Source organism: Neovison vison, chromosome 4, assembly GCF_020171115.1.
Source record: "Neovison vison isolate M4711 chromosome 4, ASM_NN_V1, whole genome shotgun sequence".
NCBI classification, from domain to species: domain Eukaryota; kingdom Metazoa; phylum Chordata; class Mammalia; order Carnivora; family Mustelidae; genus Neogale; species Neogale vison.
The window spans coordinates 229,623,847-229,636,691 of record NC_058094.1 but is presented as its reverse complement, the minus strand read 5'-3'; the positions used below and the strand labels follow the sequence as shown (position 1 = coordinate 229,636,691).

The window sequence follows — 12,845 nt, the reverse complement described above, 5'->3', positions numbered from 1 at the left end:
TCCACAAATGAGTGAAACCATATGATAATTGACTCTCTCTGCTTGACTTATTTCACTCAGCATAATCTCTTCCAGTCCCGTCCATGTTGCTACAAAAGTTGGATATTCGTCCTTTCTGATGGAGGCATAATACTCCATAGTGTATATGGACCACATCTTCCTTATCCATTCATCCGTTGAAGGGCATCTTGGTTCTTTCCATAGTTTGGCGACTGTGGCCATTGCTGCTATAAACATTGGGGTACAGATGGCCCTTCTTTTCACGACATCTGTATCTTTGGGGTAAATACCCAGGAGTGCAATGGCAGGGTCGTAGGGAAGCTCTATTTTTAATTTCTTGAGGAATGTCCACACTGTTCTCCAAAGAGGCTGCACCAACTTGCATTCCCACCAACAGTGTAAGAGGGTTCCCCTTTCTCCACATCCTCTCCAACACATGTTGTTTCCTGTTTTGTTAATTTTGGCCATTCTAACTGGTGTAAGGTGATATCTCAATGTGGTTTTAATTTGAATCTCCCTGAGGGCTAATGATGATGAGCATTTTTTCATGTGTCTGATAGCCATTTGTATGTCTTGATTGGAGAAGTGTCTGTTCATATCTTCTGCCCATTTTTTGATGTGTTTGTCTGTTTCGTGTGGGTTGAGTTTGAGGAGTTCATTATAGATCCTGGATATCAACCTTTTGTCTGTAATGTCATTTGCAAATATCTTCTCCCATTCCGTGGGTTGCCTCTTTGTTTTTTTGACTGTTTCCTTTGCTGTGCAGAAGCTTTTGATTTTGATGAAGTCCCAGAAGTTTATTTTCGCTTTTGTTTCCTTTGCCGTTGGAGACGTATCTTGAAAGAAGTTGCTGTGGCTGATATTGAAGAGATTACTGCCTATGTTCTCCTCTAAGATTCTGATAGATTCCTGTCTCACGTTGAGGTCTTTTATCCATTTTGAGTTTATCTTTGTGTACGGTGTAAGAGAATGGTCGAGTTTCATTCTTCTACGTATAGCTGTCCAGTTTTCCCAGCACCATTTATTGAAGAGACTGTCTTTTTTCCACTGTATATTTTTTCCTGTTTTGTCGCAGATTAATTGACCATAGAGTTGAGAGTCCATATAAAGCTGGAATTTTTTAATCTTGCTAATAAATACAAATTTCCTCCCTTTCCAAAGAATCTTTGTACTTTCATATAGATAGAAACCTAATTAATCATGAGGTGAAATGAAATACAGTTAGATCTCCATTATCTTTTTCAGGGAATCCGAGCCCGCATTCTAGAAACTCTGGTCATGCTTGTCCTTCTTGCGCTCCTTATCCTCGGGATAGTGTGGGTAGCCTCGGCGCTCATTGACAAGGACGCGGCGAGCATGGAGTCTTTGTATGGTAAGCCGGCTTCTCTCTGGGACCTGAACCCGGCGTAAAATTACACACTGGCTTTCCTGAGTGTTTTCATAATTCTCTGTGTCATTAGCCCTTGTTGCTAATTTACAGAGTTAATAAGTCTTTAGACATGTTTAAGAAAAGAAATGAGTGTTTGTGTGTTTGCTGTATTCAGAATGAGCAGGCAGCTTTTAAGATTTTTTGTTTGTTTGTTTCTTAGGTGGATTCTGTTCTTAAAATTCCATGGAGACTTTTTCTCCTCCAGACAGGTTTTGCAAAAGGGTTATTTTATTGTATAATTTAGAAATTGTATGGCTTAGACTCAAATAGACAATTATGATTATCAAACAATTTATAGTCAACTTCAATGTATCTCAATGTACAGTATTTTGGATTTTGAAAACATATGTGCATTTCTTTGCAGATCTCTGGGAGTTCTACCTACCCTATTTATATTCCTGTATATCTCTGATGGGATGTTTGTTACTTCTCTGTAAGTATTTTTCTGGCTTATTGTTGATGGGAGAATGGAGTTCTTTATTTTGGAAAATTATAGGAAGCTTTCCTGAAGAAATGTTTTTAAAGTTGGCCCTTCACTTTTTTAATGTTAAGATAAATTTTGATAAACTAAAGCCATGAAATAAAACACATGTGGTGTTCTTTAAGGAATTCTCTTGTAGAGAGACGCACACACAGGCACACACTCACTGAAGCATTAGACTCTGCTTTTGAATAGTAACGTATAATTCCGTGGGGTGACTTTGTGGTCTTTGTTTCACATGTGTCCAGTTTTACTCGAGTCATCATAGCGTGTCTCAGGAGTACTGTAAGCAGATAAATGTGGGTGTAAGGAGTGAAGATAATAGTTGGTTCTCAACTCCCACCAGCACTTGAAATGTAATCTGCTCTTTCGTTGGTTTTCTTTTATTTCTTTTAAGTGAAAAGACTTCCTCAGCCGCTGGAGTCTTGCACATACTAGGCCTTCTTCAGCCTTCAGCTGTCTGCGCTCCTCTCCCTGTCACTGCCGTAGCTTTTTTATTGAGAAAGTGTCCCCGACAAAACACTGAGAGAATCTAAGTTGGAGACCAGAGTTTTCTTAAAACGGTAATCTGTGAGTCTGTTCTCTGTTTTGCACTATCAATTTACCTGCCTCTTCTCTGTGATCTTCCCCGCAGTGTGTACCCCCGTTGGCCTTTCCCGCATGTTCACAGTGATGGGTCAGTTGCTGGTGAAGCCAACAGTAAGTGTGTCATCTTGTTTGTGAAATAAATGTGTTTACATCTGAGCTTCTTTTAGGTTGTGAATTAGCAATCAGAAACATTAGAATATTTCTGTGGGCTTGGGACCTTGTTATTGTTGCTTTTATTTTAATCTTCTTCATCCTTGGAAATCAAATTTGTTTTTGTTTCTAAAATACTAACTACAGACACTCAGGTGGAAATTCCTCTAGCAAATTTTATGACAAAATTTACAAATACTTACAGATATTTTAGGTGTCTGTTGTATCAGTAGTAACTCTGTTATGTTTCAGAATGTGCCACATATATTCCTTGATTAGCAGACCAGTTACGTCTCTGGGAGTTGTTGCATGTTCATTTTGATTATACTTTGCAGGTTAATCTCAGAGTTACCATATATTCATTGTTAAGTGGTTTTCAGTTGGCAGTAATCATAATGAATTGTTCCTAATTTCTTTGGCCTCTAGCTATTTTGTCAAATATTTGCTCCCATGAAAATAATTCTTAGCTGCATTTAAGGAACTTGCCATTTACATTATTTTCATGGGTCCTCACTGCCTCAGGTCTGAATGACTCACAACCTGTTCTCTAGTCCACTGACCTCCAGCCTCTGCTCCCACCCCCTTGTCTGATCCCACCCTCTGCAGCTGAGGGGCTGTGCCCACAACAGGCTTGTGCTGTCACTTCCAGGCATGTCTGGGGCTTTCTCCCATCACTGCACCCTGCCTGATTCAGCCACCTGACAGCCTCCTCAAGGCCTGGCTATGATGTCGGCTGCATTCACTGCCTGTCTTTGAACCTTGCCTCATCTCTTCTTTTAAGTTGAGATAATCAAGCTTCTTTCTCTGCACCGCTCATATTCTCCAGTGTATTTCATTGGTAGCACCTATCAAATTATTTTGGTTATATGTTTGTCTTTCCTGTCAGAGTGATTAATCAAGGAAAAATTTGAGGAAATATTGCAGTAGAGGTATTCTTTCAGTAATGCATGCTTAATTTTGAGAGATTTAAAAATAAAGGACAAATAATTTCTTCATATCTTTTTTAAAAATAAAATTGGATTATTTAACATTGCTACATAAATGTATACACACTCAAATAAAACATGCTATCGAATCCTAAAATTCACTTTCCTCTGGAAGAGGTTTTATGACACTGCATTCTTAATTTCTTCCTGATTCTCTGGCAGAGAGCTCTTTTTTTTTTTTTTTTTTTTTTTTTTTTTTTTGGGTCTTTTTCTCTGTTTCTATTTTCTGGCCCCCTAAAGATAGGCATATATGTTCCAAGTTCTGTCTTTGGTCTAACGTGGCTCTGCTCCGTTCTCCTGACCACCTCTGCCACTTTCACGACACTTTTATATGTGTAACTCTGGGGAGCAAAAGACTCTGCAAACAAACTACACCACATGATAAACGCTGTCCCTGAGTACCCACGGAGCTGAGAGCTCAGCTCATAGAAGACCCAACTACTTACTTAGCGCCCTTCCCAAAGCTGATTTTTCTTCTAAAGTTGTCTCTTACTAACATTATTCTCAAAACTTTAGTTATCTTTGTCTCTTTTCTTTTTGCTAACACCCACTATTAATGATATTAAGTCAGTCTAGGCTCTATATTTGTGATTAGTACTATATTTTACACACCTTTCTCATTTAATCCTGCTAATAAACCCGTAAGTTAGGTGGTGGTCTTATTTTATGGCTGAATTATCTATAGTTCAGGGAGATTAAGTTGGTTGAACAAGATTTCAGATCAGTCTTGGTGGGGCGGGATTTGAACCCAGAGCCGGGTTTCAGACCCTGGACCGCTGTTCTATTCTGTCATAAGCTCCAGAGTACTTGAACCACGATGTTGCTGAATGTACTTCACATCTCTTCACCTTTGTACTCTGCTTAGTTTCTGATCCAGATGCCTTTCCCATTTTTAATAAATTAAGCTATCAGGTAAGAGGCTACTATCATCAAAAACACTTGACAAAACTTTTTTCTTCCCACCTAGAAGTTGGGGATCTTTCTTCCTCTGAGCTTTTGTAATGTTTTATTTTTGCTTGGGTTACGACAGGTATTTTAACCCTGTAATTACTTTTTTTGAGTTCATTCTGTCTCTCCTGGACACTAGAATGTAAGCTGTTTGAGGTCAAGGACTGTCTTTAACTCCTGTTTAGGTCCCCATCAGCTCAGAGTGGTGAAGAGTGTGGGCTTCAAAAGGCAGATAACTTTTCATTGCCAAACCCTGTTTCTTGGCATATTATAAGATGGGGGAAGACAGCAGTCTGATTTTCATTGGATTGTTGTAGAATCAAGGGCATGGGGCACACAAACATTTAACACAAATATCTGTGTGCCCCTCATTGTTGCTCACTTGAATGAAGACAGACCCATACTGTAAGTCACTAATGGACAGTGTGCATTGTAAGAGGAAATCTTTTTGTATGGGCTCGACCTTAAGAAAAGTAAAAACTGGACTGTGATCCAAACAGTAAGAACAGTGAGAACATTGATTGGAAAGAAACTTGATATGATGACCCACCAAGGTATGGCCCCTTGCCTGCCTTAGGCTCGGAGCCTGTCTTGGATTAACTCAGCTCAGTCTGCTGCCTGCATCCGTGCTGTACATCTGCGCAGGCCTTCCCACTTTGGACTGGAGCATCGTCTCCTGGGGTAGGCCCTCACTGGCGGCGGCCCTCACGGCAGCGGCCCTCACTGGCAGCCTGCTGACGTGGGTCAGCCCGTCCTTTTCTCCTAGGTCTGTCAGCTTTTGTTCTTGTTTATTTGTGTGTTATTCTTTATTCATATCTTACTGTTTTATTTTGCTATGAGTGCTAGGTCTATTGATAATAAGGGATTATCCATATTTATTGAAATACTTGGAATTCCTGGATTGCTCTAAGTAAATTTTATAGAAATTAGGCACCTGATTAGATACCTGATAGGAGTTGCATGCTTTGAGACTCCTTTTTATGAAAATACCTCATCAGGAAGCTGAAAGGCTACACATGTATAGGGTGTCCACCTTTTGCTTTTTCCATCAACTTCTCATAGTTTATTGTTTTGCTGGGAATAAGTAGTTTGGGTTTGAATGATATTAAATATGTCAGCTTTGGGCTTCTTTCAGATTTTCCCCAGAGCTAGGAATATATTTAGGATCATTTCAAGAAGGATAGCTATGTTAACAAAGCTAGAATTAAACATATTTTAGGTTTTATCAGTTGTGAAGATAGTGCAGATTATAGCCCATATAATGGGTGATTGATCAGTGGTTCTTGTTTTTTACTAGTGTTGTATGGCAGGGTGGTGAGCGGAGTCCACAGAAACACAGTATTTCTCTAGGGTTCTATCTACAGAATGATTTTGATAATACCAGTAGTCATAATTTGCAGAAAATTTTTAGTATATACAGATGATGTAAGTGGAAAGTATTGCGTGGTGGTTACTGAGTTTATAGGTCTCTTGTATTAAGTATCATATAGGTAAATATAAATGAGAAACCAGTGTTGGACGGAGTGATCTATGCCTTCTTGCTCTAAAATATTGGTTTGGGTGTGAGATAGTGTTTAGTCTTTTGGATGTTGAGAATTCATGCATTTGTTTGCCACTGAGAGAGCTGCAGTGTTCTTTAATCCTTTAAATTTAAATATATGTAGATTTTCTATTAGTCAACTTTTGATGTGTTTAGTTATATGCTAAAATGTTTTTCCTTAACTTATAAATAGCATAGTGGGAGTATTTTTATTTTAAATTCCTAATGATTTTGAATCTAAATTCAGTCTAAATCATAGACCAAATAGCCTAATGCTCTTGCAAGCACTAGTTCTGTAATGTGCATTAGTCAATGGTGTGATCTTTGAATTTAGATTCTTGAAGACCTGGATGAACAGATTTATATTATTACCCTAGAGGAGGAAGCACTCCAGAGACGACTAAATGGTATGTATGTATTCTGTGGTTAGAGCTCAATAAAAAATTATTTAATTCAGAAAAAGACAGCTAATTGAGGGGGAGAAATGCAGGCCTCTTAGCACCTTGTGCTGAGTCCCCAGGTCAAGATGTAAGAGTAACATGTGAACGTCCCAGGTGAGGACCGCTTTGCTCAAGACTCGTGGTACCGCGGTCAAGCCCCCGTCTTTCCTGTAACTGTGATTAGGTGGAATTTAGCAAGGCCCGTTCGGTTCTGAGACACTGACCATGAAGGTATCCACCTCTAGTGCTGTGTATTTTAAACATGACGACTTAGTTACTGAGGCTTTGCAAATTTGCATGTTTTCTTAGTGACTTTAATGTCTCTATTTCATTTCTTTCCTGTTGAAATCTTAAGATCAAAAGTAGTCTGTCACTTCACTACTAGGTACCCAATTTGACTGTCTCAGTTGCGCTTAGGAGCTCTGTTGTTATTTGGGAATTCTGTTCGTTATCAGCTATGATAACCATGTAAGCATGTCAAAGATTTCAAAGTTTAATTTTTATTTACCATCCTTTTGGCTTCAAATGAAGAACCAGTGGAAATAAAGAGTAATGATGTAGTTTAACAAAGAAATGATATAGTTTGGGTAAATTTTCTATTTTACTTAAATGCTTTTTACTCTGCACTCTCTTCTCCTGTGTGGTAGTTGTTTTTTTTTTTAATGTTGAAAACCAGTCCCAAGATCAGATTATTAGGAGCTAACTGTATTTCAGGATCATAATTAAAGAGCAGGTATAAAATGGAAGGTTACTTTAATTATGAAATAGAAAGAAATAGATCTACTTTCTTTAGTTACAAGTAGTGAATTTAAATCATCAACTCAAAAGTGTTGCTAACATTTAGACCTTTATTCTTAGATCAAATAATTTCAGATTTTATCTATTTTAGAGAATTCTTGCCAATAATATTGTTCCTTTGGTACCAATAACTTTTAGATTGGAACTACATGTGTCTTTTTTTCTTCTAATGTTATTAAAGGTATTTTAATATTTAAGCCCATTTTATTTCAGAATTACAACTTTTCTCAATAGTGTCAGCTTTATAAAATTTCATTAAAGTAGTAAATATTATAATAAATTTGTCTTACTTAGGTAGTCTTGCTAATATGTGATAAATATGCCTGAACTATCCTGCCGCTGCCTGCAATGTGCAGTTATGTTTCAGCCTGAAGTAGATGGCCTTTCTGTCTTCACAAATCAGGAGGCTGAGAACTAGGAACGGTAAAAGATAGTGCCCCTTGGGGGCACCTGGGCAGCTCAGTTGGTCAAGTGTTTGACTTCTCATCTCAGCTCAGGTCTGTAACTCAGAGTTGTGGGTTCGGGCCCCAGAGTAGACTCCACGCTGGATGTGGAACCTATTTAATTAAAAAAAAAAATACAGCGCCCCATCAGTTAAAGAATTTGAGTTAAAACTAAACCAAAATACAGCCTTTCCCCACTTTTTACTTCAGGAAAAAGTCCCCCTAGAATCTTTTTTTGATCCTTTGACTTCTCAAATGCAAAAATGGATCATTATGGCTAAAGAAATTGAAAAAGAAGTAGTTGCCAGAAGGCTAGGTATATTACAAATTGAAGCCAGACCCAAGTAAACAAAATACCCTGACTAGCACAGAAATATAATATGGAGAGGATTAAGCATTATATGATAGCTAATGCTAAGTATAATTTTGTTTTCTCCCATTTTGGTAAGCTATGCACCATTTCTAAGTGCTCTGTTGCTGGGTTGTTAAATTCTTTCTACTGACACTCTTTAATGATATGTTGGAATAGTTGCTGTAGTGTTGTAATTTGCTCCTTGTTAGCACTGTGGACTGTTTCAGGTGGAAAACAACCGGCTTGTAACACAGATGGTTCTATAGCAAAGCGTCCCACTCTTGATCTCAGTTCAGGTCTTGATCTCAGGGTCCTGAATTTAAGCCCTATGTTGAGCTCCACACTGGGCATGGAACCTACTTTAAAAAGTATAGATCATAGAAGGTAAGTAGTGGGACTCATCCCTATGGGTTTTATTTAATCTAGTATTATGCCAAGTGTCTTTTGTTTTAACAGTTATTTTGCATTTTAAATTTTTCTTAAAAAGTGAATTTAAAATAGTTTTTATTCTGGGCTCTAATTTCCTTAAAGATTTTATTTATTTATTCAAGATAGATCACATGTGTACAAGCATGGGAGGGGAGGGGTAGAGGGAGAGGGAAAAGCAGCTCCCCTCTGAGCAGGGAGCCCAACGTGGGCTTGATCCCAGGACCCTGGGGTCGTGACCTGAGCCAAAGGCAGATGCTTAACTGACTGCACCACCCTGACATCCTATATTCTGGGCTATTGAAAAGAAATACAGAATAATAAGAGTAAAAGATTAAAATTTTTACAGCAGTGATTTACCCCAGAATTCCTGGTGGTGGTTTGCTAGTGGCCCTTGAGTGTGCTTTTCTTGGTCTGTGTGGGGATGTGTGATGCAGATCACAGGAGCCTTTGGGACATTGGCATGGTTTGCTCTGAGCTCAGTTTCAAAGTCATTGAAAAAACATAACACTTTTTTTTTCTTGGAGATGTATACCTTGTTTTGGTAGTTATTACATTACTGGAGTTGAATTTCTGTGCATGGGTTTTAAAGTATCAGTATAGCTTTTTGATGGGATACTTGCCCGTGACTTTTCCATTGTTCCTGTTTATCGCTTGTTGGTGCTAGTTTTGTTCTTACTAATATTAGTATTACTTCAGAAAATTTGTTAATAATAACCTATACACTCATATACTATAAATCACTATAAATACTATAATCACTGTTTGAGGAAGCCGGCCTGTTAGCGGTCTGCGTGGCTTCTTCTCCCCCTTTTCGGTTTGCTGCTCATCTTCTTCTAAGCACCAGACCTTGAGCAGATGAATTTAAATTCTGAGTCTCAAGATCACAGATGAGTTGGCTGAAGAAGAGGAAAAACAAGGGCAAAGATCTATAAGATTTTATCCAGAACGAGAATACTTGAAAGCAAGAGAAATCATTGGTGGGAGTCGTGTGTATTCCTGGACCGGAGGGAGCCCCAGATCTCTAGCCGTCTGATGCAGACAGCCCTCCCCAGTGTCCACATCACCATGGCAGGAGCGAGATCTCAGGACTCAGCCCTGTCCTTGTGAGGCTCTGCTCCCCCGTCTCCTGCACACAACCTTCCTTGCTGTCTGCCTTGAGGCGAGGAGTAGTGCTTGCATCCTGCCCTTCCCCCTGTCTGCGGTCGGCATAAGGAGCCCAGAGTATTGAAGACCCTGGCATCTCAAGTGGACCTCGAATCTCTCTGTGTTGCATTTCTGACCTGATTTCCCACTGTCGTGAGCTCCTGAAGCTCTGCTTATGCCATGTGGAACCACGCGGGCCTCCGAGCTGCTGCTCACGGCGGCAGAGCCGCCCAGACCCTCAGTTTCTCCCTCTGGCTGGAAGAAACTTGGCTCTCCCAGCACACACGGCTTCTCAGTCCCTGCAGATGGTAGCTCCGTTCTCGCCCCCATCCTCACTCCACTCCCCTGGGAGCTTAGGCCTCCTCTGGTTCTCTCCTGCTGCTTTCACACACTCTGAGTCTCACGTCATTAGATCGTGACCCGATTACTTCTCCCTTTTCCCTAAAGCCCTCTCCGTCCGGACAGTTCCCCTTCTATCCTTAAGGTTTTAGTTCTTGTTCATGATCATTCTTTCTGCCACTCTTCCTGTCACAACTGGTGATTCCAGTGTCTGCGTGGATGACCTTTCCGGGCTGCTTGGCCATCCACGACCTCTCTCTCAATGGTCTTCCTCAGCCGCTTGCTGCCTGGGGCCCAGCGCAGGCCTGTCACTAGCGCTGACAAGTTCTCGTGCCGTCTCAGCCGTCAGTCACCTGCTCTCCAGCTCGCTGCCTGAGGTGTGCCATGCCCTGTGGTTCTTCATGCCATCTGTCCGTCTTGATAACTTTTTACTGCCTTTTCTCCCTCGCTTCCCTCAGACCCTTGATTCCGCACACGGCTTGAATTCCTGGGCTGTCGTTTGCCTCAGTGCCCTGCTCTCTCAGTACCCTTCCCTCTCTGCTTCGCTGACCTCTAGCCATGGTCATAGCCAGCTCTTGGTGTTCTCAGCACGTACATCTATTCAGCTGCCTTCCTGCCTTGCCTTAAATGTACGACGGTGTGTTAGACGTACTTTACATTCCCCTGGAGTTATTTTTATCTTCTTTTTCCTCAAGACTTCATTATCATCAGTCTCAGCCGATGGCCTTGCTTCCTCGTTTCTTGAGAAAAATAGAAGCAAGCATGCTGAGATGCTGACAGCCTTTTTCCTTCATATTGATTCACCTACTGCTGCTCCCCTCACACATGCCGCCTGTCTATGATGGTGTGACTGGACTGTCCATGCTTCTGGCGAAGTCCAGCCCTCCCGCCGTGCACTGGGTTCAGTCCCTTCTCCCTGATTCAAGGACACGCTGATGGCCGTTCTACTGTCTCTCTGGCGTAACCAACCTTTCTCCAACTGGATCATTTCCTTCAGCATAGAATATGCTATAATTTTTCTCAATAGAATGAACAAATGGAAGGAAGGAAGGAAAAGGAAGGAAAGAAGGAAATGAAATCAATCTGTCTTGACTTCCTACCCCTTCTGGCTTATCATCTCACTGCTTTGCTTGTCTTGATAGCAGAACTCTTGGGGTCGTGCCCTCATCAGTTTCACCGCCAGATCCACATTGGGTTTTGGTGCCGCTCTCGCCTCCACTGCTGTACTGACGGTGCTGTTGTCAAGATGGCTAGTGACCTCGGAGTCTTCACCTGCACTCCTCATTCCACTTGGTTTTCAGTTCACTACACTTTCCTTGTTCTTTTACTTAAGGAGATACTGCTTCTCAAAAAACTGCTGGTTTTTCTCTGTGTCGGTAGCTTCTTCTCACTGGAACGCCTCATACATCAGTCCTTAAACTCTTCTCTTGTTTGTTTACCTGCACTCCTTTTTGGTTATCTTATCTGGTCTTGTGGCTTTGAATGCCATTTGTATGCTGCTGACCTCTCCTTTGACCTCTCCATCCGTCTAGTAGACATTTCTACTTGGATGCCTGATAAGCATCTCAAACATATCTTGTCCCGAATCAGCTGAAGATCTCATACCCCATTTCTGCTTCTCTTAGAGCCAACCTGTCTCTATAGGTGGCAAATCCATTCTTTTAGGTGCTGAGGCCGATTCCTTAGAGGCTCTTTCTCGTAATTCCCATATGGATTCCTTTAGCAAAGTTGTTGTCTCCAGCGTCAAAGCATCTGCTTGCATGTCACCACCTTGGTTTGAGTGACTGTCTCCTGTTGATTAGATTGTTGTGCTAGTTTCCTGATTACCCTCCGTGTGTCTGTCTTTGGCCTTGTAAGTCAGAAGAAGTGCTTGAGATGTAAGATCGTCTCCCGTATTTGCCTCAAAGTTCTCTAGTGGCCTCCTTTTCCAGTGTGAATAAAAAGCAGTTTTTGCAGTGGTTCCCTTTCTGTTCCCCATATGCTCTCTGACTTCCTTCCCTGCAGTCTCCTTGCTGTTCTTCCCTGGCCCGTCACCTCCAGTCCTAGGGCATCGTGTTTCCCTTTTGCCTTCTGTCTTTCGGGTCTTTACCTAAAGAGCCCCTTCTTGGTGGGCTTTTCCACGTTGGAGCCTTGTGGATATGATTCATACTGCCAGGCTCTACCTCTGCCCTGGCACTTCTCTCCCTCTTTCCTGCCTTGTTTTCCTGCAGCACCTTCCATTTTCTCACGTACTGTTATTTATATATTGCCAGTTTCTCCATAGTAGGACAGGAGCTGCACAGGAGCAGGGATTTTTGTTCCTTTTCTTCCTTTCTGTGCTCCTGATCCCATGATATCCCCAGTCACATAGTGGGTTGGTGAAAACTGTTGCATGAGTAAACGAAGAGATGAAAGACATGCATGATGGAGATGGCATTTTACCAGAAGGAAGTGAAGAAGGCAGAAGAAATAAAATTTGGTGATAGAATAAAAGAATTACATGGAGACAGTATTTAGGAAGGCCCACAGTAGAGACCTCTGAAGACAAGCCAAGATTGTGGGGACCTTATGCCCTGGGGTGTAGTAGAGAAGCGGAGATAAGGTGATTTCCCCTAGTGTGAAGCCCTGAAATTCGAACAATCAAGATCCATTTCTACTCCAAGACCCCAGAAGAGTAGCCCAACAGAAAGTCCCATTACATTAATTGTGGTAGAAAATCTTTTGTAATTCCTACTTAAGGTTACGAGGATGCATATATCATTAGCATGTTTAAATGTTTAAGTAATGCAGCAGCATTAAT

At 41.1% G+C, this 12,845-nt stretch overlaps 1 protein-coding gene across 4 annotated transcripts in view; it reads left to right on the top strand.

The window, feature by feature from the left end:
• Positions 1 to 12,845, top strand: part of LMBR1 (limb development membrane protein 1) — a 164,388-nt gene that overhangs the window by 96,478 nt on the left and 55,065 nt on the right. For all 4 annotated transcript variants that reach the window (XM_044246920.1, XM_044246918.1, XM_044246917.1 and 1 more), the window contains 4 exons: positions 1,246 to 1,372; positions 1,794 to 1,862; positions 2,545 to 2,609; positions 6,457 to 6,529. In XM_044246920.1, coding sequence (XP_044102855.1) covers positions 1,246 to 1,372; positions 1,794 to 1,862; positions 2,545 to 2,609; positions 6,457 to 6,529 — 334 coding nt within the window. The remainder of the gene's footprint in view (positions 1 to 1,245; positions 1,373 to 1,793; positions 1,863 to 2,544; positions 2,610 to 6,456; positions 6,530 to 12,845) is intronic.